Genomic DNA, 25038 nt, shown 5'->3' on the forward strand with positions numbered 1-25038 from the left:
CAGCGCAGTGTCTGGTCCCTGGTGGCCGTTCAGTAAATGCCTGTGGATTAAGTGAATGGATGAACCGAACTAAGGAAACGAAGGAACGTGTGAGTAACTGACGACTGTCCCCTTGGCTCTGGGGCCGTGTGGGTGTGTGGACGAAGCGCCCTCCCAGATACGTTCTTTGGAACTCCCAGGCCTGGAGACTTTCTGGGCAGTGAGTGGGAGCAGGGGGGCCTGGTTGCTCGGGGACAGGATAGGGAAGTGCGTCCCGCCAGGCCTGGCTGTGGAGGGGTCTGGAAAAGCCAGGCGGCTGGGCTGGGAGGACAGAGTTGGTGATTGGCTGAAATGGTTAAGGGTCAAGGTGAGTTCGAGCACTGGGAGAGCCTGAGGCTCTGGGAGCACAGAGATGTCGCCTGGGGCTCCACGTGGGAGGCAGGAGAGAAGCGCTATGGTCCCCGGGCCATCATCCGGGTCTCCAGCCCCAGACGGCAATCTTGGTCGTAATAAGACAGCTATCACTGTGGCCGGATGCTCTCCTTGCTCTATTTCATTTAATCCCACCCCTGCCCACGTGTCTAAGGCAGGAACCATCTTATCCCCAGTTCCCAAGGCAGAAAAGGCCGAGGGGCGCCAAGAAGTACGTAAACTATCATCTGGAACCAAAATTTTGCCCAGGCCTGTGTAACTCCAGGCCCCGGGCTCTCACCCAGAGCTGGGGGGAGGGCAGACGGGGAGGAGGGAACATTGGCCCCACTCCACCTCAGGAATAAAGAAAGAGGACTTCTGGGACCCCGAGAGGAAGTCTGAAAGAGAGAGGAGGTCCCTGAGGGTGCTGAGAGCCCCTGTCACCTGGGCATCTGTGTCACCCCAGGGCAGCAGGGAGGGGAGGCCCCCTGTGTATCCCATGGGACACATGAGCCAGGAGAGGAAAGCTGGTGTGGCTCCCGGGGCCCACTGGCAGGAAGAAATGGCAGGGGAGGAGGGTCCCGGTCTAAGGAGGGACCCGGGCACAGGGGAAGGCCGCAGTGGGTCCCAGACTTCTGGAGCAAGATCGAACAAAGGATTTGTCGACAGGAAGAGGGAAGTCAGGGCGAAAGAAGAATCTGGGGAGACAGACACATTCAGCTGTGACCCCTTCCAGAATTGGTGGCAATGGCAGATCCGGGTGGAAATGTCTGTGGACAGCCAGAAGACTGACCACTAGCAGCAAAGGGCGTGGTCAGTACCTCTCTCCCTTGCTCCTTGTCACCGGGGCTCATGCTCGTCAATGCACAGGGACCGTGTCACATACATCCTTGTGCACCCACCACCTGTCACAGTGCCAGACGGTGAGCATTTCCCCAACTGCGACGGAGACAGTAGCCTGGGTTGGAGTAGCTTGCCGGGAAGCCTCACGTCGTGCCCCGGGAACGATGGGGCTGTGGCCAATTCAGGCCCGGGGAGGTGACAGGAGACCTTGACGGCATGGGCCTTCCGCCTCCCTGCCTCCTGCCGCTGCACCCCAGCTAGACTGAGGGGCACCCCGGCCCCGCCTCAGCCTAATGCCTCTGCCCGGGTTGGGGCCTTGTGCTGGCGGGAGCCTCACCCCCCCCCCCCACACCCCAGGCCACATCCCCAGCTTGGCGGCCGCTGAATACAGCACAGCCTGCCTACCCCCTCCCCGCATCCAGGGCGGCCGTATCCGTTTCCGTTACACGCAGTGGACCGAGAGTTTACATTGTAAACATCACATATTAAAACATCTAACCTTTGCTCCACTCCCTTCGCCCGCCCGCACCAGTGAGCATTTGGCCGGGTTTGTTGGCTTAAAAAAAAAAAATAACAGGGCTCCAGCGAGCCTCGGAGTACGCCGAGCATCCTGAAAGCTGCTTCTGCTCATCAATTATTCAACCCCATTCAGGGAGCGATCAGTCCTAATGAATTGAATCTGATGCATTCCGTCTCAGCGACTCTCTGGGCCTGTTGTGATTGTGCTGAGCGACAAGAGGAAAGTGAGTGTGTGTGTGTGTGTGTGTGTGTGTGTGTGCGCGCGTGTGAGAGAGAGAGAGAGATACTAGAGGGCAGAGCCCATGCACCAGGCACGTGTGTCCCCCACACCCAGCACAAAGCCTGGCATTCGTCAAACAGGGCATGTGTGTGTACAGAGTAGGGACACATGTGCACACGTTCCCTCTTCCCCGCCCTCACAGTCTGAAAATCCAGCCCTAGGAGGGGTGTGTCGTCCCTTGTTTTCTCTCCAGACCAAGAAGCAGCATTTGTGTGAGGGGCTCCGGGACCCCAGGCCCCTGCCACTCTGAAAGCTCCGGCCCTTCACCCTCCCACCCCCTGGCTCCCTCCCCCCACCTCATTAGAATGCACTTTTGCAGAAGAACCCATCAGAGCTGATTAGGAGCACACGGCTTGATTAGCTGATGTGCTGTTCCAAGAGCTACTCGAGGAGGAAGGTGGAGGCGGTGGCCCTGGGTGTGGAACCGCCACGACGTGAGTCTGGGTGAGGAGGGACAGGCCCAGAGGCGGCACTCTGCCCGCTGCTGCGACCTGGCTGGGACACGCATCCCGCTCAGAGGATCAGAGCAGAGACCCGGAGTGTAGACGAGGGCAAGGCGGAGGTGGGACAGGGCACCGGATGCGTGGAATCGAGCGGAAGTCGCTCCCGCCCCCCCCCCCCCCCCCCCCCCCCGCCTCCCTGTGGGGTCATGGGCTTGCGGGCGGGAAGGGGCAAAAACCCACGCTGCTCCATGAGCTGGAAAAGCAACCGCTGACTCCATTCCTTCTGGGACTGCTTGTATTCTGATGAATTTTTCAAACGCTGGGCTGAGAGCATAACACACCAGACACGCGTGCACACACATGTGCAGAGATCTTTGTGCACGCGTGTGCACGCATGTGCTTATTAGCACATACTATACGCGTGTCCGTGCAACAAATGTGCACACACATAGGTTAATATACGTTAACCTGTCCGCCCTTGCAGGCGCATACACACACACGCACGCACGCTGGCAGCCACACGTGCACAAATGTTTGCTCTGCCCCTACTCTCCCGTCAGGCATCATTCCTGAGCCACGAAAGGTGGCTGTAAGTGGAACCAGATGAAATATTGCCCGAGTCCGCCTACCATGGCCCAGCGAGGTGGGAGGGCCGAGGGGAGAGAGTGAGGATTTGGTGCCTGTGACACTGACTGGCGGGGGGAGAGCAGGGCTGCAGGGAAGGCAAGTGCTTGTCTCTGGGCATCCAGAGACATCCTTGGCAGGATGCTAAGAGGAGGGCACATAGATCCAACCTAGATTTGATGTCTTTAGGGCCCCCTGTAGCTGAAAAATAATGTAGCATAAAAGCATCTCTGGGCACGCGGGCTGAATGTTTAATTAACTAAGAAGGCAGGCTGCAACTGGGGCTCCTTGGCTCTGGCTCAGTGAGAGAACATCTCCATCCCCAAATCTGAGCCTCTGAGGGCCTTTGGAACGAAAACAAGGGCATAAGGGGCTTTCTGCCCATGCTAAGCAAGGCCGGGACCAGAAGATAGTACCAGGTCCCCGTGGAGAGCTAACAGGAAAGGACACCCACATACTCTCATTCCCAAATGCCCCTGCCCCCCGCTGCTCTAACCAGTGCCTGCCACGTGTTTGGAGCCTTTGGAAGAGGGCCCCTTCTACCTTTGTGAATGGGTTGGGGGTTTCTGTGATTATAGGGTGGGGCTTAAGAAAGAGCCAGTCACCTAGCCACTTGCCTGCTATCAGCAGAAGTGGAGGTTTGGAAGGAACCCACCAGCATCCACAGGAAGGGGACAGAACAGGTTCCACAGGGGCAGATAGCCCAGTGGCACTTGGGAGAAGGGGGCATCAAGAAAGCCGCTGCCAGTGGCCCTCTTCCTCAGCAGAGGGGCCCTGGCACATAGGAGCAAGCGTCCTCCACTGGACAGAGCTCAAGATGATGACAGTGGTCAGGGTGATGATGGTGATGTGGAAACAGCATCTACTGATTCAGTGACATTTATTGTGCTGCCTCTAGATTCTGGGCACTATCCTAGGAATACAGCTATACTCAAGACAGACAAAAATCCCTGCCCTCAGGGAGCTTCCATTCTGGCGGGCAAATGGAAAATGCATAACGTGTGTAAAAGATGCCCCGTGTCGAATAGGGAGCACGGATGAGAGTGCCAAAGGGAGGGGGGTAGTGGTTTGCGATTTTAAATAGGGTGGTCAGGGGAGGCCTTCCTGAGAGGAGAGGGTTGTGGGGCAAAAAACACGGAAGCGAAGTTATTATTATTCCTAAAATATAGAGGCTTTAGAGATTACTTGGCCCAACTCCTCCACTTTTCCCATGAAGAAACTGAGGCCCAGGGGCAGAGGCAGGGTGGTGGTGGGGAAGTGACTGGCCTCCGGTCACTTAACGGAAAGCAGAGTCTGGCCCCTCTGGGCCACAAAGGCACCCACTCCAACTTTCCCCAGTTTCTGCTCTCTGCTGAACAGGTGCAGTAAATAAGAAGGATCAGTCTCAAAGATGGATGATGAGAAAGGCGCCTGGGTGGCTCAGTCGGTTGGGCGGCCGACTTCGGCTCAGGTCACGATCTCACGGTCCGTGAGTTCGAGCCCCGCGTCGGGCTCTGTGCTGACAGCTCAGAGCCTGGAGCCTGTTTCAGATTCTGTGTCTCCCTCTCTCTGACCCTCCCTGTTCATGCTCTGTCTCTGTCTCAAAAATGAATAAACGTTAAAAAAAAAGATGGATGATAGAGACACCATAGAGTGTTTACGGTCTGGGCCTGTGGTCAGCACACCCGTGTCTGTGCAACACTCCCAAGCAGCTGGCCATAAAGGCTTTATGGCGGCCGGACGCCTCCTGGACCTGCCATGACCACTGTACCTCCCCAGCCACTCTGCCCTCTGGCTTCTTTGCCACTGTAGCACCTTGCTCCGGCCCCGCCTCTCTCAGAGCAGAGTCGCCCTCTTACCAAAGATGACTGTGGCCAGAGCAGGGCTTTCCCGAGACAGGACCGTGGGACACATGGTGTCTGTGTCGCCTACGTTCCGGCTGGGTGCTGGGGATATGCTGGGGCTCAGGGCCAGGAGGGGGGCCTTCATGCAGTCAGCACTCAAGAGGTCTCTGATCATTGCTGCCACAGAGGTGGTCACCACCCACCCCACCCCCCACCCCCGCCGTCGCTGAGGCTTGCTTTCCCAGAGGCAGAAATGGACACCCACACGTTCGATTAGCTCATGCCCACCTCTGAGCGCTGGGGGAGACATTACGGACTCACAGGTCAGAAAGCAGCCCCACGTCAGCTCAGCTGCCCACGTACCCATCACAGGGCCCACACACACTACTTCTCAGGGCCTCTCGCTCACAGGGCCCCTCCTGGTGGCCAGCGAGTCCGTGAAGGAGCCAGGATCCCTAGACTTTCTTCTTCCTCCCGCTGCGCCTGCAGTTATGGGGGTATCGGAATAGTCGCCTAGAGCCAAGAAATTCTGTGAGCAGCTCTAGCCCCTAGCACTTCCACCGAAAGGTTCCTAAGGGGACACGTATCAACCACACCGTCGCACCTGCCCTGTTGGCCTGCAGCAGGGGCAAAGGGTGGAGAGGGGCCAGGAGCCCGCCCCCGGTCTCTGGTGTGTTGTCTGGTCATCTGCCTCCCACAGGACATCTCTGGCCAGTCCATGTGAATGTCTAACCGCCCCCTCCCCCGATGGATATTGGCCACTGTCTCCTCCACTGGCCTCTCAGTAACCATCCACGTTGTTCCCGAAGGCCAGAAGGGAATGACAGCCCCCGGGTGGCCTCTGCCCCATGGCTCAGCCTTTCCCCTCTCTCTCACCCCATGTCCTTTTGACAGCAGGCGGGTCCTTTAACTCTCCGTCCAAATGCCACCTCTTCCGTGAGGCTGCGGTCACCCAGCCAGATGATATGTCTCGCTGCTCAGAGTTCAGCATCTGTATATTCCAGTGGGGCTTGTCCAATAATCACTGAGGGAAATATCCTGCCTTCCTTAGCAAACGATGAGCTCCTGGGGGCTCTATCTGTATTTGAAGCATGTTTCTACTTTCCCCAGCCCACACAGAGCATAATAATGCCTTCACAGAGTAGGCATTTCATAAATATTAGATGAATTAGTTAATTAATGAATTAACCTGCCTTAGTAACTTGTTCCATTATCCAAATCCCTTCTTACTGAGAGAGAGTCTTCCCCTTCCTTGAGCTAAACCTCCCTGCCTGACTTCAATCTTTTGCTCTCTACTTGCTCTGTTCTCAGTGGAAAGGTAGCACTTGACCGCCCATCCCCAGGGCACAGTCCTTCAGACTGGACAACCCTCGGCCCTCTCCTCCCTTGGCGGAACCTCCCGGCACCTTGCTTTGTCCACACGTCCTCCTCCGCAGCCCGTCACTGCAGCCTGTCTCCCCTTGGTCATGGTCAAGTGTGCATAGGAGCCAGTTCTGGGGCTATGATAGCAAGGGCCTGACCCCCAGGAAGGACCAAGGGACAAGCTCGTGGTTCCAAAACCCCATAGCATAAGTGCAGCATCTTGAGGAATGGCATAGAACCCCCGTCTTTTTCTGGATGGACCCCTCTCCTGTGTTCTCCCCACCCCTTGCCCACCTGGCAGTTCAACTTCTAAAATCAACCCAGGAAATAATATCCGAACATACATTCGTTCTTACCGCCCCCCCCCCATGCATTTTGCCAGGAAAATCAGTCCTAGTTACTGCCCTAAAGGAGCTCCAGCCCCCCAGGGAAGGTGGCAATGCAAACCACCACCTCACCGCCATGTGACAGCTCTCATGGTGAAGGTGCACACCGGGTGCTGCGGACTCTGGCTTTGGGCCTCTGTGGGAAGGAGAACTGGACCAGGACCGGTTCTGTTTGGCCTAAGGAAATAGATTGGAGGCATATCAGGGTCTCTGCCGCGATGTCATCAAAAAGTCCAATGAGGCCAGAAGCCTCGGTCTGATCTCGGCACCCGAACAAGCCAGGGGGTAGGGCGGGAGATCAGCGGAGCTCAAGAGAGAGACCTCTGGGAAATCTCAGCAATGGGCATTGGGCTGTTACCAGAGTCAGGGTTCTAGAGAAATCTATGTGGAGATACCCAAGGCCCAGCAAACTATCCAGAACACTGGGGCAAGGCCCCAACCCAGGGGAGACGGGGATGGGGAGATCCAGACAATGACCAAAGCCCCAGAAAACCTGGCTGGACTTTGGGCCTGGATGTGGCCCCTTGGTGGAGCACAAGGTGGGAAATAAGGACAAATGCCCAGCGGTGTTCACCCAGGCACGAGCTAAGGGTGGGAGTGGTGGGTGTTTGTGGTGCATTGATGGAGCCCCTGTGGCCGCATGAAGGGTGAGGTGGGAGATGACATTGGGAAGGTTCATACCCGGCTGAAGGGTATGGCTCTATTCCCAGAGGTCATGGGGGCAATATCCCTCCTAAATATCGCTTCCTCTGGACCTAGGCTCTCGATCAAGAACTTTCCGAGGGATCCAAAGGGCTGCCAAAGGTTATTCCATGCCCACACCAGGCCTCTCTGCTGCGGCAGCTCTCTGCCGAGCCCTGAGAATGTTTAGGGTGCAGGGAGGGCCTCCGGCATGCATAGGATGCTACCCCTCCTTTCCCCCCAGGGCTCGCCCTTGCTGATGGCCACTGTGAGTGAGCCTAGCGTGGAAAGTGGCAGGCTTCCCTAGGGGGTGGGGCTGGTGCCTGGGAGAAGGCCAGAGGACTGTGGACAGCCTTGTAATTTAATTATTTGACTGCAGAAAGGAGATCTCATCTACTGGGTGCTCATCCTTGTTAAGCTAATTGTCTGTCTCCTTCTCTCCCTTCTCCCCCCACTTGCTGGGGAAGTCACTGTGGCCTAATTGAGTTATCATAAAGATAATGGCTGGTGCTCTAGCCAGAGCTGAGAAAGGAGGATCCCTCTCACGGCAGCTCAGGCTCCAGACGGGCCCCACAGGGGCCAAGATGTGGGCGGTGGGGGCGGGCTGGATCTCGGGGGATGGGGTGGGGGGAGAGGGAGGCTGTGTGGATGCCACTTAGCGGGACAAACAGCAAACTGCTTGCCTCACAAATGACAGGACTCTCTCTCTGCTCCTCCCTGCCACCCAAAGGGAGCTCACGGATGAGACAAAAGGGTCATTGGGCTGGGCTTGTCTGGGGCTTTCTCAGAGAGGCACCCAGGCAGCATAAGGGAGAGGGCTTGGACTCTGAGAGCAGGCAGACCAGGTCCCAAATCCCACTGTCACCTCTTAGGAGCTGGATGACCAGGGCAAATTACTTCTCCATTCCGAGCCTCAGTTTTCTCATCTGTAAACTGGAGACAGTTAAGCCCACACCACGTTATTGGTGGTGAGAGGGTGAGCGTAAGGCAGACACAGCAACCAGTGACGAGGGCTTCCCCTCACCTGTGCTAACGCTTGATGACAGCGGACAGGGCTGGGGCGGGTGACGGCACCTCGGCAGGAGGAGGCCAGCAGGCAGCACCCTGGGTTTAGATGCACAGCTGTGGGGCATGCACAGGGGACAGTCTCAGAGCCACCCTTCCTCCACCCCCGACATTCGGGGCACGGCATCCCTGTCAATCCCAGGCCCCCAGACAGCCGATGCATCTTTGGGATGAGAAAGTGACACAGGGCCATCGAGGAGCAGCAGGGCCGTCAGGGTGAAAGCCAAGCTGTGTCCACAGGCAGATGGGAATCAAGAGGCACGTGAATCATCACCAAATTCCGGGGAAAATCTGAGGATCAGGATTAATGCCGGCCAGCCAGTGCCCTACACAGAGACAGTGGGTCCAGGCCTGGCTGGGCGAGGGGATGGGCACCAAGGGACAGTGGCACCCCAAGGGATCCTGAGTGTATAGAACAAGGCCCTGGTGCCCCCGGGAACTCTGTTCCCAGCCCCGGAGTCAGGAGGAGTCGGGGTGGGGCAGGGAACCCGTGCTGCTGGCCAGGCTGGGGCGAGAGGGGCTGGGGGCTGACAGCAGCACTCCCCCTTGCCTTCCCAGTGCCCCCTCTGATCCAGCCCTTTGAGTTCCCACCTGCCTCCATCGGCCAGCTGCTCTACATCCCCTGCGTGGTGTCCTCGGGGGACATGCCCATCCGTATCACCTGGAGGAAGGACGGACAGGTGATCATCTCAGGCTCGGGCGTGACCATCGAGAGCAAGGAATTCATGAGCTCCCTGCAGATCTCCAGCGTCTCCCTCAAGCACAACGGCAACTACACGTGCATCGCCAGCAATGCGGCGGCCACCGTGAGCCGGGAGCGCCAGCTCATCGTGCGTGGTGAGCAGAGAGGCCGGTGGTGAGGGAGGGAGGGTCCAGCTCGGTCCGCTGCTGACAGTCTCTCTAGATTCGAGCCCTGAGTCACGGGCTGAGGGAACGTTGGCTCCACTGGGAAGCCTTAGAGATCAAGAAATCCAAGTCTCTTACTTTCCGGGCCAGGACCCGGAAGACCCTTGGGGGAGGAGAAGACCCTTGTTCAGCTAGTCATTGACAGAGTCAGAGCCGGGAACTCAGGACTCCCGGTGCTCAGCAAAAGCCCTCAGCATCTTGGGTTTCAGAGCCGCCTGCTGCCGGCTTGATGACGGTCCAGACGGGGCTGGCACAGAATGGAAGGTACCCAAAGCTCTAGAAGACCCGTTAGAGACAGATGATCTGTTTCTCCCCGCCTTCCCTCTTTCCGCAGTGCCCCCTCGATTTGTGGTGCAGCCGAACAACCAGGACGGCATCTATGGCAAAGCTGGTGTGCTCAACTGCTCAGTGGATGGCTACCCCCCGCCCAAGGTCATGTGGAAGCATGCCAAGGGTGAGCCCCTGGCCAGCCAGCGTCTCCGAGCACGGTCAGGGAATGGGGAGAAGGGACTTGGGCCTGTTTCCTGCACACAACTCCCAGCCTTGGCGGGGGTGCAGAGGGGTGGTGGGAGCCGGGTTCTGAGCTTTAATGGGACGCCAGGCTATACTTGCTCTGGAGATCATCCTCAGCCACCCCTAGGGCTCTGCAGACCAGGAACGACGGTCGTGCCGACTCCAAATTTCCTCTTGTCCCCTCCGATTGATCTCTCCCCTCCCCCCATCCAGCCCTAGAACTCTGCGTCTGCCTGCTTTCCCCAGCCCTCCCCACCCTGCCCCCGGGGACCCGGAACCTCCTTGACTCCCGCTTGTCACCAGTCAACTTATGCTGGGATTATGGTCCTTCTTGGAGCCCTTCCTCATCCTAGGGGTACATCTGGTATCTAGGTGCCATGCCAACCTCTTGTTGTGGACCATGCCCATCACTGATACTGGGGGAATGGGGAGGAGGTACCGCAAAGCCCCCCTTGGAGGACGGCTGGCCTCTATCCAAGACCAGGCGACTGCCACTGGAGGGTTCCATCTTCCCTTTGCCTGTGGCCAAGCGGCCTGAAGACAACTCTTCCTCTCCAAGCGCAGCCCCGAAGCTCAGTGCCCAGGTGGGCATTGAGCTGAGGCCCCCAACTCCACCTCCTTACCTGAGAGCCGGGGCAGGGCCCGGCCTCTGTGAGGCTCTTCCTGTCACCCAGAGGAGTCCTTTGGGATGCCACAAAATAGGCCTAGAGCAGCAAGAGAAGGCCATGAGGGCATCCCTTGGGGCAGCCCTTCCCGGCCCAGATCGTTTGCCCGCTCACCCGGGGAACCAGCCCCCTAACGGCCGCCTCCTTCCAGGGAGCGGGAGTCCGCAGCAGTACCACCCGGTGCCCCTCACCGGCCGCACCCAGATCCTGGCCAACAGCTCGCTGCTGATCCGCCACGTCCTGGAAGAGGACATGGGCTACTACCTCTGCCAGGCCAGCAACGGCGTGGGCACCGACATCAGCAAATCGATGTTCCTCACCGTCAAGAGTGAGTCCTGCCCGCACGCGGCCCTCCCAGCCCCCCGACCACAGGCCGGGGCCCGTCTCCGCACCCACCCAGCCTCCCGGCCCGGCTGCCGCTGTTCCAGATGTGGGCGGGAGGCAGGGAGGGCTCCCGGTCGGAGGTGCACTCGGGACCCCCGCTCATCTAAAACAAGGTTCTCTCCCTGAGCAGCCCCAGCTCACTCCACTGCCGTCGTGATAAGCTCCTGGTTTGCTGAACCCGAGTACGGGGTCCCATGCTGTGCACTTTGCTCCGCAGGTTGGCAGTTCCAACTGCACGATCCTATCAAACACTTAACTTCTGCTGCCCAATGCATACCTGCTGTGTGTAACGTGTCTGTGGCCTAGAAAGGAGGATACCTCACACGCAGTGTGGGGGAAAGGCCTGTGGGCGGAAAACCTTGGGCTCCGAGTCCTACGGGATGAGCCTTGGGACCTTGGCCAGGTCACCTCACCTGTCTAGGCTCCAGCTTCTTCCCTGGGCCCGAGGTTTATTTCCAGCCCACCCACCCGACCACACTGTCTGAGTAACACGGGAACTGATCACAGAAAGGGGAAGATAGTTGGGGGAAGCCAAAAGAGCAACAAGACGCATCACTAGATGCTCTATGGTTTCCAAATCCCCGGACCTAGAGCTGGCCTCGTGGGCCTCGGAAGCCCAGAATATTCCTGAATATTCCAGAATATTCCAGAATATTCCTGAGGATCATAGCCGAATATTCCTACCAGATGAGCCTATCCCTTGACACTCGTAGGGGTCTGTATCATGGGCCCCCAGGTATCGCGTCAGGGGAACGGTGTCCATCTGGCTCTGGGTCGGGCCACGGACCGTGGGCCGCGAGGGACGGCGGTGGGAGCCTGTGTTGTAACACCAGACCGAAGCCAAGCGTGAGTCTGGGCGCCACGTTGTACGTATTGTGACCTTGACGAGCTTGCCTGGCCTCGCCGTGCCTCATTTTCCCGACAGAGAAGATGAAAACCGTGGTAGTACCTTTGCCTGTTACGTTCCGTGTCGAGCGTGAGTCCGATAACATATGTCAAGCAGCCAGTACGGTCGCTGGCCCCCGGCACGCTGCGGAAAACTTAGCAGTTTTGTTACTCGTACTAACAGTCCCTGCGGGGTAGGTGTGGGAACGACTGCCCGGTGTGGGGTCCCTCGGCTGAGGATCATAGCTTCTTTATCGCCTGCCGGCGCCCGTGTTCAGCTCAGCACAAGACAGGGGAGCCCCAGCGATCGATGCTCAGGGAGCTCCGAGCGCCGGAATCCCCGCCCTGGGGAGCTGCTTCCTCACGCTATCAAAAAGCACTTTGTCCTTAATAACACCAGGCAATCAATCTACATCCCTCAGCCGGGGCGGACGTCGCTAATTCTGCCTGCGTGAGGTGAGAGGAATAGCAGGCTCCTTCTGGAACCATCCCTGGTATTTGATCCTTATCTGGCCACTGTCAGAGGCAGAGAGGAGGGAGCCCAGACCCTTAGGCTTCCCCCCCCCCTTTTCTGCTCTTGTTTTCTCTAAACTAGGGCATCCTACCAGACGAGCCTGGCTGTGGCTTTGTGGCGCACGGTTGGTGGGACAAGAGGGACCTGGGTGATGGGTGATGCGGCAGTCAGGAGGCGGGCTGTGTGAGGAGACTCAGTTCACGTCAGGCCGTCCCTGGTGTCCTGGGGGGGGGGGGGGACCCTGAGCAACTCACCTCACCTCCCAGGGCCTGCATTTTTTCTGTGCTGTCCGCACTGCACAACCCAGGAAGCAGCTATGTGACACCCAGAGATACTCAGAGGAAGCACATTTTGTAAATCCAGCCTTGCGAGCATGTGCAACACAAAATCACACACACACACACACACACACACACACACACACGGACCTGCTCCCTAATCTCAGCCGCCTTGTCGCTTCCCTTTGCTTCCTTCCACAGCGAGGCACACGCACATGCCTTTCTCACATCTGCTGTCTCACCAACACCTCGGGTCACATTTTCCCGCTCGCCGCACCTCCCTCCCCACCGCCTGTGAGTCGGTGTCTGTCAGCACCTCCTCACACAGCCTCTGCTCCGCCACCGCCCTCAGCCGCCAGGCTGCCTTCCAGCTGTGCCGTCTAACCCCCCTCACGCTCGCGTGCTCCTCAGATGGCCTTTTCCTGACACGCTTTCTGTGTCGCAGAAGCCCCCTTGTATCCCATGCTCCCCAGTGACCTGCCCCAGCCATGCCGGGGGCCCCTGTGCTGCCCCGAATGCCAGCAAGACAGGAGGCGCAGGGCCAGGGGCCACTGAGGCCCGAGGGCAGTGGGTATGGGCGGACGGAGCGCGGCAGGGCCTCTGTCTGGGGCTGGAGGGTCTGTCTACCCTTCTGCAGCAGCCCGAATCATGCTACATACACACTACTCAGCTGCTGGAAGATTACCTGTGACAGAGTGGCAATGTTGAGGAACGGGGGTGCACGCTGGGGTGGGGCACGGGCGTTCCCAGTTTTCTTCGGGGACTGTCTCAGAGCTAAACCCTGCTGCGTGCACACAGCCATACTGTTCCAGGTAGCCCACCCCCAGCTACTCCCCTCGCACGTCCCCCCGTGCTGCTCTGTCCTTTCCTCCTCCGTTCTCCCTGGGCCTTCTCCCATCTCCCCGCTCTGACTTCAGCTAAAAGGGCCCCGGAAGGGCCCTGGAAGCTAAAAGAGCCGGGCGCATGGGTCATCAATGAGACTGCTGGAGGGCAAGCCGTTCCCAGCCGTCCCGGATCCATCTCGGACACAGCACCACCAGTGCTCCCCCACCCACTTGCAGAGCTGGCCACAGAGACCTGCCATTTCCAGGCCTCCCTCAACGCCCATTTCCAGGCCAGCCTCAGTGCCTGTAACACACTCGAGAAAATGTTGACCCAATATGGCTCCACCTTATCAGATCTCACGCTTTTTTATTGACCTTAATCCCCACTTTAGACGAAAAGAAAGAAAGTAAACACATCAAAGGGACATACGTTATAAAAAGCATCATTTGTGGCTGGTTTCTGTTGGGAAGTGTCTACACCATGGACCCCTACAGTTTCCAATGATAACTCAGTAGATCTCCACTGAGCACTCACTAAATACATCAATAAAACTCTGTGACCACGAGCATAGACTTTAGAACCAGACAGATCAGGATTCGAATCTCAGGTCTGCCCCCCGAGAGCTATGAAGTCTTGGACGGTGATCCCTGCAAGCCCCAATTTCCTCCTAAGTTTGAGGTTACAATACTTTTTATTCATCAGGAAGGTTCACACGAGACGTGCGCTCACAGCAATCGATACAGTTCGTGGCACAAAATATGCATGCGATAATCGTTAGTAATCATTAGTTTTAGGTGCTGAAAATCTAGCGATGAGTAAGACACCGTTGCTGCTTTCAGGGAATTTAGAATCTCGAGGAGGAGGTAGACCTATACCCCAAATGACTATAGTGCACAAAATAAATGCCTCCAAAGGCTGCAAAGTGATACAAAGAGAATCGGGGATGGAGAAGTCAATTTTAACTTTGGGGTGAACGAGGGAGTGTCAAGAAAAGCTCCACAAAAGCAGTAGTCTCCAAGCGGGGCTGGAAGAACACAAGGATTCTGGCAGGAACGGACAGCGGCGGAGGTATCCCGTGCCAGAGGAAAAGGCATAGCGCGGGGCATGGAGGCAACGAAGGCCACGAGTGTCGTCTGCTGAGCTGGAACTTAGGTGCCTGCCACACACTGGAAGGAGGAAGGACAGGGAAAATGAAATGCCAGGTGCTTGTGGTTTTTGGAAGCTAGGTATTTTCTTTCTAAGTAGCATGGACTTTTTTTTTTTAATTTTTTTTTTATGTTGATTCACTTTTGAAAGACAGAGAGAGACAGAGCACAAGCAGGGGTGGGGCGGAGAGAGAGGGGGACACAGGATCCGAAACAGGCTCCGGGCTCTGAGCTGTCAGCACAGAGCCCGACGCGGGGCTCGAACCCACGGACCGCGAGATCATGACCTGAGCCCAAGTCGGACGCTCTACCGACTGAGCCCACCCAGGCACCCCAGTAGCATGGACTTTTGATGGGAGTTGGCATTCCAGAGCTGATGCTTACAGGATTGCCATGCAGAGCCTATCCTCAGGGCCCTGGGTTGCTAAGGGCATGTTAGAGTGGGCAGGTGGTTTTCCAACCCCCGGACATCCTTGTTGGCAACCAACCGGGCCCTCCTCGTCCCCAGAGTGCTGGTGTGAGCTAAGCCCGTGATTGCCTGAGCGTCCAGGCCAGTCTTGCCGCTTTCACAAGGCCAGCACTTAATAGTTTACAAAGTTCTTCCCCTGCCTTGCCTGTGAGGTCAGCAGGCAAAAGCTCCTTCCTAAAGAAGGTAGGGCACTGGATCAAGGTCACTGGCACATACAGTCCCAGCTGACACCAGAGCTTGCCTCTGTGGACTCACGGTTTGGTAGGAAGAGCAAAGATCTGCAGCCGGAAGACCGGATGCTGGTCCTGGCCCCGTGACCCACCAGCCACGTCTCCAAGAGCCATCCCTTACCGCCTCTGAGCCTCGGTTTTCTCGTCTGTACAAGAAGAGGCCCACACTAGCAGCTAGTCGCTAACCGATCCCAACGTCCTCTCCAGCTCAGACGATCCATGACTCTAGCAGTGTGCACATGGTCCTTTCGGGACACCAGACCTCCTCCCAGAACTTGGTTGAATAAATGCAGTTAACAGAAGAAAATACCACACCCAGCTACCTTTTATCTCCTTTTTAAAATGCAAAAGAGAGAGAGAGATAATGACCAAAAGGAGGAGGAGGAGGAGGCAGTCCCTGCTCCAGCGGGCACACAGGAAAAAAAAAATAAACCATCTTCAAAGGGAATGCTTTATGGAGAGGCAGGTACAAAGCCAGGCTGCTTAGTCTGGAGTGCAAGGGGCTGCTTGTGTTTTGATGTTGTGCCACCACACGGCAGTGCCTCCCTGGACTCAGAAGCCCTCTTAGGCAGCAGGTTCCCTGATTAGACAGGTTCCGTTATATCCCCCAGACTCCCCTCCACTTTGTAAAGGCTCCAGTGATTGGGCCAAGGCAGAACCCATGGCCAATTAAACCCATAAGGGCTCTCTGTTTGGTCTGAGTTTTGATTTGTTTGTTTAGCAAAATGTCAGACCAATTAAAGCCAGATCCAAGAGCCCTCCACAGGCACGCACCCGGCCGCAGAGTCACTGGAAGGCAGGAGAACGGAGAATGGAGCCCAAGTGGGGACTGGAGGAGTGGAGGGAGCCCACCCGGGGAAGGGGGGTCCCAGGCCCGGGTAGCGGTTGACCGTTGGTGCAGTACAGAGGGCGGGATGCAAAGTCTGGTGTATCCAATGACCCGAGATGATCCTAATTTCAAATTTGCCCAAAGGAAAGACTTTCTTGTCGGGCAGAAGCAGCACCTCCCACAGACCCAGTGACTGGGGCTCCGGCTCTAGAAGGCCTCCTCTGCCCTCAGAGCCCCTGCCCCTCCCACAGGGCAAGGAGTCTATGGCCAAAGGAAATGACTCCCCAGAGCCCACAACTCCCTTTCTGGACCACATTCCAGGGAATGCCCCGAGCTGACTTCTAGGATCTTCCACAGTGTCTTCCTCAGTCTGTCCTCCCAGGGACCTGACTCCCTGCCAGCAGCATGACCCTGAGGCCTAAGGGACGGCTGTTTGCAGGGCACACAGAAGGCCCCGGGACGTGTGGATTGGGATGTCCACACACATACTCAGAAGGGCCCTCTCTGCACACAAGAAGAAACAGGCATGAGGAGGCCAAGTACCTGGCCCAAGGTTTTCCTCTGTGCTCCCTGGCGGGAGGGCCTGTGTCCTCACCAGACTGGAGTCCCTTGCAGGCCGGGCCCTCTGTGGGAATGCCTGCCTCTGGCATCTAGCTCAGCAGAGGCCTCTGCCCACTCTGGCCTGCCCTGCTGGGGACAACAGGCCAACTGACCCCAGCCCAGAGGTCTGGTCCCGTCACGCGGGGTCACAGGTCACCCCCTTGATGCTTCCCTCTCCCCTGATGAGCCTCCCTGATTGGCCGAAGGGTGGGTAGGATAGCCTCTCTGCCAGTTCGGCAGTCAGGGGACGAGGCAGGAAAGCAGAGTGGCAGGTGGCAGAGAAGGACAGTGCTTGGCTGCTGAGTCACACCGGCCTGGGTCCAACGCCGGCCCTGCCACGGCCGGGGAGTTTGGGCACATTACCTACCCTGCTCACCCCAGTGCTGGTCACCAGTCAGCTGCCCAGCCTCGAGGCAGCCGAGGGAGCACCACCCTGGTGTGTGCCAAGCCTAGGGTCTCTGCAAGCCTGGGGCCTGGCCTCCCAGCCTCTGGTAAAGGAGGGAGAGACGGAGGGGAGGGGAGGAGGGAATGAGCCATTGCCGTGATTTCCATGGCAATAATTATCCAGCGGGCTCTTTGGCCTTATTGATCTTCAACTTCATAAGTGAGGAGCGGCACTTTGTCTCCTGCTTCCTCAAACAGGGGTGAGCGAAGAGGTTGGACACGTCCTGTCACCAGGCCAGGCTCTGTCCTGCAATCCCCGCCCCTAGACCCTCCCCAGGGGTACGCAGCCAGGGGCCCGCCCAGGCTCTCCCCACCCTGTGCAGGACCCAGGGACGCCGAAATGAGTGGATGGCTCAGGGGACAGGAAGGCCCTGAGCAGGGACATGGGAGTCCTGATCTCTTATCTCAGTGTCCCCCATTACACCCTGGGTGACCTGGGGCCAGTCACTTCATCTCCCTGGACTCTGTTTGCTCCTCTGTTAAGAGAAATCACAATCCTTCTCTCCCCTTCCCTCAGCCCCTAAGGCATTAACAGAGCTCAACAAATGGGCCACGTTCAGGGTTTACAGAAAAAGACAAGTCTGAACCAAAGAAACGTGGGAGATCTTACTGACCTCAAGAGGCCAGCTGTGTCATTGGAGCAAGTCACATCACATGCCAAACCTAGCCCCCGAAGGGTCCTCTGCACAGGTGTCAGGGTAGAATGACAGTCTCCACGTGGGACAGCCCCCTTCCCTGACCTCTCCTCCCCTCATCACCATGACAAGCCGGGCCCCCTGACAAGTGGAGGAGTGTCTTACTGAAGGGATAGGAGGAGGGAGTGACCTTGCCCATGTACAACCTCCGCTCCCGATGTGAAAGTGCTTGGACTGGGGCCGTCTTGTCCCCAGGCTCTTTGGGGCCCCTGCGCCCTTGTTAGAGGCTTTAGGCAGTGGGGGCAGGCAGTCCCTGTGACCGTGACCACAGGAGAGCATCCGGATGGGTCTGGGCTCTGAGGTGTCATTCAAGGCCTTCCTTATGTTCAGCTCCAGCAGATCTGATTAACCAAGGATTATGTGTGTCCTGCGTGCTAATCAAGGTACAGTAAACACTTTGAGACACAAGGGAGCTGGGGTTATCACTGGGTGGCTCAGTTTACTGGATAAGAAGCAGGCCGGCAAAGAGCTGAAGCAGTGCCTCCAAACCCCACCCTAAGTGAGGAGCCCAGATCTGCTCTCCCCGTTATGATCGAAGCCTCTCCGCATGGTAGGAGCAGAGTAAATCGTTGGATCAGTCAAGCAGGAAACATGCACTTCCTGATAAATCACCACTCCTGCCCCCCAAGGAACTGACAGACTAGTGAGGGAGCTGGAAACAAGGCAAGATCACGTGCAAGGGGCCTGGGGCAACCGGTGCAATGTTAGGTCCCGGAAGGAAAACCCCAGCGTGGACAGGCATGGTCAGACAGAGCTTTCTAGAGGAGTGGGACTTGGGCCTTAAAGAAGAGGTGGTGGAAGGAATAGCACGAGCAAAGGCCCTGGGGTAGGAAGCCGTGTGGAAGGCCGCGAGGAGAAACTCTAATGACAGGGTGGCAGCCTGGGATCGGGGAGAGAGCTCTCGTGGAAAGAGTGGCACCGACAGCTGGAAGTGATGCTAGGATCTTGAGCAGGGGATCTAACAGTCATTACAAAGGAACAAGCACCAGGCGTTGATGATGGGTTGGACCAAGGCGCCGGGAGAGCCAAGGCCTGAAGCCACGATGAGAAGCACCGTGGTGCCACCAGTAGAAATGCAGGAGATGAGAATGGAGGGCGGGTGTGTTCGCTGTGGCCAGGGCAAGGTGGGATGGCGGCGTGCTCTGAGGCAGCCGGATACTGGCTGCCACACTGCCAGGGTTTCTACCTAGAGCAGCCTGCTGGCCCAGATGCAGTGCCCACCCCCTTACGGTGACTCACGAGTCTGTGTGTAGCTGGCCGGTGTCCTGTCCTGGGCCAGAAAGGAGGAGACTGGTGGGCAGACTGGAGAATCCCCCCCAGAACCCCTCCCCCTCCCCCGTCCCTGCCCGGTCCTCGGGGCCTCCAGCCCAGGAGCACCGGGCTTGCGTCTGGCCTCTCAGGTCTGCAGAGGCTCGAGACACGGCCAGATGGAGTCTCTGAAGATTTTCTCCAGCTCACGTCTGCTCGTGCCCAGGCCTGCCGCCGTTCATCCATTATTCAGCAGTCACGGAGCGCTCACTGAGTGAGTGTCTATCTCTGGGGCTGGGGGTAGGGGTCGAGTGTGTGTGGCCCTCACAGACCCTCGAACCTGCTTGCCTACCGCCAGCCCGCGAGTGGGGTGGGAGTGTAACGGGGAGGGGGCTCCCCACGGTGCAGGGGGTGGAAAGTCCCCTCCAGCTCCACCGAGGAGAGACGCGGCCTCTCCTCCCTGGCACTTGGCGGGAAGATCTCTCTCCCTCGCTGGATCCCTGTGTTTGTTTCCTAGGAGCGCGAACCAGGGGGCCTAAAAAACCAGAAATGGGTTCTCTCGCAATCCAGGGAGGCTAAAAATGCAAAATCAAGATGTCGGCAGGGCGGTGCCGTCTCTGCAGCCTCTGGGGAGGGTCCTTCCTTGCCTCCTCGGGGACTCCCCGCAGCCCTCGAGTTGTGGGTGCAGCGCCCCGGCCTCTCCCCGGGAGTCCTTACACCCCTTTTCCTCCGCGCCCGTCTCTCCTGGGGACTTGACGTATCCCTTTGCGGGGGACACCGTTCAGGCCGTACCAGTACCCGTGCCCGGTGATGTATTCGACACACGCGTGCTTTCCAGAAGTCTGCAAGGCGAGACGCCCTCCCTTCCAACATCCCGCGGCTGTCCTTGTCTCAAGGCAACCAGTGTCCCAACCAGAAACTCCTGTGTGCCGAACTCTAGGGCCGGGGTGGGGTCAGCACACCGGGGCTGGGCCAAGCCTGGCCGGCTTCCAGTTTTGCCGGAACGCAGCCTCTCCCGTTCCTCCCGTCTTACCGTCCACGGCCGCTTTCGAGCTACGGTGGCAGGGCTGAGTCATCTGAACAGAGACCTAGGGCCTGCAAAGCCTAAAATGTTTACCAGCTGGCCCTACACACAGAAAGTTTGCTGACTCCTGGTTTAGGGTGCTCTCGCGGCGATGACCTGGTGCTTTCCAAGTAACTCAAGTTGGCACCACCTCCTTTTGTTCCTGAAAGCGTTCCGATGTTCAGGGTAATTTCAGAGTCGAGTGTTCTCGCATCTCGAAAATGGGAATAAAAACGCCTCCCACCTTCTAGAACGGTGGGGGAGTCGGGCCGCAGAATTTAATGAGATAATTCATTAATCGAGGTGCATGGCACGTAATAAGCATTCCGTAAGTGTTAGCTATTTTTGTTATGAGCGATCATTTTCCCAACATTCTGGAGAAGGAAGACCAGAGACGGGGGAGAAGCGGGTTCCCACCCTGACGTGAGAATACTCCCCAAGTCCACTTTGTACTCCTTGGCAAGGAGCCAAAGAAGAACTGCCTGACCCCATTTTAGAGCCGGAGAAAGCGAGGCCCGGTGGGTCTCCACCGAGACCACCCTGGAGCAGGAGCGGGTTTGCGGTCCAAGTCTCACAGATGCCGCCCTTCACGACCCTCAGCCCAGCCCTTCACGCACATGCCGACCCTGCCAGCTGTGCCCGCACGCACGCAGGCGGTGGGCAGCTAGGGTCCCATGGGCCCCCGGCTCCCCGGGCGTCTCCCCACCACCCCTCAGAGCGAAGCTGATTGCTTCCATGCAATTTGAATTCATCTCATGCTTCAGGTGGAGCTTGGCAAATCAGGGGAGACATGCAGCCCAAGTGGGTGCAATCAAATTAACAACGCCACGGCCCTGGCTCTTTAAGAAGGGAGAAAACAAAGCAGGCACCAGAAGGTACCCGCCCCCCCCCCCGCCGCCCCCCCACACACCAGCTCTTCTCTGGGGAAGCCTGGAGCTGCTGCCTGGCTGAGCTGAAAGAGCCACCACCAGCCCCGGCACCCCGAGCACCAACAATGCCCCTTTGTGGCAGCTTATCTCACACCTCCAAACAGGGCTACGTTCTTGTGTTCTTGTCACGATCTTGTTAACAAGGAGGAGACACAAGCCTGGGGGGGAGGAAGGGGAGTGGGCTGGATGGGGGGAAGGAGGGGCCCACTCACCTCAGATGGGTACATGTAATCCTTCCAGAAACAAAAGATGAGAGCTGCTGAGCCAGGAGGCTCCCTTCTCCTCTGACAAGTGGGTTTACAGAGCTCTCAAGAGCCTTGGGGGGGGGCGGGGGGTATCTCCTGTCCCCTGGAAAATCTTCTCTCAGAGGGCAAAGAGGGGGATATCCAAAAAAAGCATTTTAGCGTGCCCAGAGCTTCCTAACTAGGGAGAAGCTCTGTGCAAATCCTAAAAACATTTCAGTTAGACTCTCAGAAGGACTTCCTGGAAAAGGAAAGCTTCTTCCTTGGACCGGTGAAGAAAAGCAGGACTTTGCCGCCCTGCCTCCAATCCTACTGGCTTTAAGATTGTCCTCCCCGCCACAGAGGAGGAACCAGAGGTGGAAGATGAGGCCCATCCAGCCCCACGGTTCCTCCCCAAACCATGTGTGACAAGTCCCCCCCCACCCCGGCCTCCACCCTGCACCAATTAAACCAGAGCCTCTGAGCATGGGGACTGTGCAACAAGAATTTTTTTGAAGCTTTCCAGGTAATTCGTATGTGCAGCCAGCCCTGAGGACCTCCTGCACCCTCTCCCCCAGGCCCCCCACCTAGGAGAGCAAAATAGCCCAACCCCTTAGTCTCCTGGTTCCCAGACCAATCTTCTTGCCCCCAAATGTGACCACATTTCTCTTCGAAGAAGCTGGGCTCTTTGCCCCCCACCCCAGTGCTGGCGACCCGGTCGCCTGTCTACTGCCCTTCTCTGGCCGGTGTCGCATCGTGGGTAAAACCACGGGCCCCTGGGGCGAGTCCTGGCTCTGCCACTTACTAGCTGTGTGACCTTGGGCGGTTTACTTCTCTGAGCCTCAGTCTCCCCATTTGAAACGTGGGAACCAAGATAAGGTGGTTGTGAGGATGACGTGAGTTTATGCACGTGAAAAGCCCCGGACGGTGCAGGCCTCGGGAACGTAAAACACCGTGGGGACTACATACTCCGGTCCGGGAGTGACATGGAGAGGTGCCCGTCCTTCCTCTCGGAATGTGACACTCCGTGCCTTTTCCACATGTTATCGGGCCTCTCCCAGCAGCCGGTGGCATTCCCGTTCTGTGTCTTCCACATTCCCCTTCCCACACACACTGTTCCTCTCCTTTGGGTATTCATAACTGAATCTTCCCTCCCTGGTGGCTTGGGGACTTGTCAGAAACACCAGATGAGCTCCACTCACCAGGCGGAAGAGAGGGAGGGAGACGGAGACAGAGGATGCCTGACTCACGGCCAGCCCCACCTGGCCTGGCCTCCTGGCCCCATCAGCCCAGCCCCGCTCCAGATCCCGGGCTCCTGCACTCCCCCGGGATTCATCGGCACTACATCATCCGCACACCCCGCCCCCCCCCCCGCCAGCTCCCCACTCTTGGGATAAAGCCCAGAGTGGGAGAAAAATCAAGCAGGCAGAAGGAGAAGGCTGGAATGGAACCAAAGGAAAGGGAGCTGACGAATTGTCAGGGGACTTGGGGCTTGGCCTCCTTCCTGCCATTCACCAGCTGTGTGACCTTAGACAAACCACTTAACCTCTCTGAGCCTCCACTTCCTCACCGGTAATGTAGGGGCTGAGACCCCCCCCCCCCCAGGCCCCCTCCTTAACAAGAATTAAGCTCCTTGCAAAGGCTGCTCAAGGTCTATGCAAACTTGCCAGGAACTTTCCCCAGCCTGGGAAGTAGGGCCCCAGACAAGGGGTCAACTGGAAGTGAAGGAGGGGCCAAATAGATGCAGAGTTCACAGTCCCCATGGCAGAGTCTAGGGGCCCCAGAGCCCCATCTCCAAGCCTGGGGTTGGTGGGAAAGTCTGTGGAGGCTGGGGGTGAGCAAGGAAGCAGAGCTGTCTCGCGGTGTTTTAAAAATCTATCAGCCTCTCACATCAAATTAAAATGTAAATAGCAGCTGGTCCGGGCAGGACCTCGGGGGTGACAGGAGCCGGCCTGCAAGTAATTTCACAGACGGGAACCGGTTACATCGGATTCTGACAACTGTCTTGTTTCTGAAATTGATTTCCTCTCCCCTCGGCTTGCTGCCCCAGGAGGGTCCCGGAGCGGGGGGGGGGGGGGGGATTCCGCCCAGCCTGGTGCCTTTCTCCTCTCCGTGACGCCTGCCAAGAAGGCCCCAGAGGAACCAGGAGGAGAAAATCTGAAATTTCGGCATGGCTGTAAAGCAGCGGCCTGGGCACCAAAGGCCCGACAAGGTTCCTCCCTGCCCTGGAGCGAGTCTGACTGCGGACCCAAGCAGGTGGGCCCGGGGCACTGGCAGGGAACAAGAGAGGTGCCTTGCGCGTGGGAGCTTTCCACAGATATGCTGAGCCCTGAACAGAGATGCTTCCGCCCTGGGGAGTCTCACAGCCAGAGACAAGGATCCCAGGACGCTGCCGTCTAAGACGCGCACCGTGCCGGGGATGCCCTATGCCCACAGGAGGGACAAGTGCAATGACATGGGGTATCAGGGAAGGGGCCCTGGATGTCATCTGTGGCCTCGACCAGAGTTGCTCTGATTTGGCCACGTGTGGTGCCAGGCAGCGTACCGGGCGCGGGGACTGTAACGCTTTGGACAAAACTGGCTCAGTTCACACAGGACTTCCTATAGGACCTCGGGGAAATGGCCCGCCCTCTCCCTCTCCGCCTAAAGGGGCCGTATTGGAAGGGGCTGTGTATTAGAGGCGGCTGGCCTACACGGGTCTCCTCGATGCCTCTCCGCCCAGCCCCTCCCTGTTCCCGAGTCCCCAGAGAATCTCCCCCTGCACCCCTCTTCGTAAAAAGAAATTAGGTTTTCCTGGCTGTTAATTGAATTACACTGCGGGAAAGCAGAGAAATTGTATCTCATTAAAGCCTCCTGTGTCCCATTGGCGCATCATGTTGCCTATGTGGCTGCTATTAGCATTTGTCACACAGGACTCAGCCCTGTGCATACAATCCCTTCTCTTCCTCCCCTGCTGTGCCCCCAAAGCTGCAGTCCCTGATGCCTGCCCGGGAGTGTCCTGCTGGGGCTGCCCACCACAGAGGAGCCACAGCCCCTCGGTGCCAGCCAAATTCCACTTTCGAAGGCCAGATGCCGTGTGTGCGTGCATGGCAGACAGACAGTAAGAGGTGGCCGTCCCCTGCAACCACAGTAGCGGGGACTTAGGGAAGAAGTGCCTTCTGAAAGCCTTGGTCTCCTCATTTGAAAAATGAGGATAATCAGACTTCTCATGGTTGCTGCTGAGGGGGGAATCCCTGAGCGGTAAAGCCAAGAGGCAAAGCACGCGGCTTATCGCCCGCTCCATCGTGGGCATCACGGGCCCGGGGAGGCCATAGAGCTTAGTCAAGAAACACGTCGGGACCCAGGCTTTGGAGCCGGGAGTATCGACAGGACCTACGTCCCCTGAGTTAATGCAGTTAAAGTACTAGAATACTCCCAGCACATGGTAGAGGGTAAGTTCCCGGTGAAAGGTAATCATAAAAGTGTGTGTGTGTGTGTGTGTGTGTGTGGACGGCGGGGGCACTTATGTAATGGAGGGCTGTGGGTAGGTGTACCTTAGGCAACATCAGGGTATCGACATGCAGCCGACAACCGCATTGTGTTATGTGTATGTGACGCCAGGTATGAGTATATGGTAAGGATGTCAGAGCACAGTTGACTGTGTTGGTGACTTTGGGGTGTGCTCTTATCACTGCTTGTGTGTGTGCGTGTATCTGTGCTCCTGTGGGTAGGTGACTGGACATGAACATCTCTCTAGGGAATCCTTAAGGGCAGGGGGGGTGAGGGGGGGCTGCCTTCAA

At 57.6% G+C, this 25038-nt stretch overlaps 1 protein-coding gene across 1 annotated transcript in view; it reads left to right on the plus strand.

Moving 5' to 3' along the window:
- Window positions 1-25038, plus strand: part of DSCAML1 (DS cell adhesion molecule like 1) — a 349722-nt gene that overhangs the window by 260092 nt on the left and 64592 nt on the right. The window contains exons 9-11 of the mRNA XM_060604850.3: window positions 8975-9253; window positions 9657-9776; window positions 10652-10828. Coding sequence (XP_060460833.3) covers window positions 8975-9253; window positions 9657-9776; window positions 10652-10828 — 576 coding nt within the window. The remainder of the gene's footprint in view (window positions 1-8974; window positions 9254-9656; window positions 9777-10651; window positions 10829-25038) is intronic.

Source organism: Panthera onca, chromosome D1 (assembly GCF_046562875.1).
Source record: "Panthera onca isolate mPanOnc1 chromosome D1, mPanOnc1 haplotype 2, whole genome shotgun sequence".
Classification (NCBI taxonomy): domain Eukaryota; kingdom Metazoa; phylum Chordata; class Mammalia; order Carnivora; family Felidae; genus Panthera; species Panthera onca.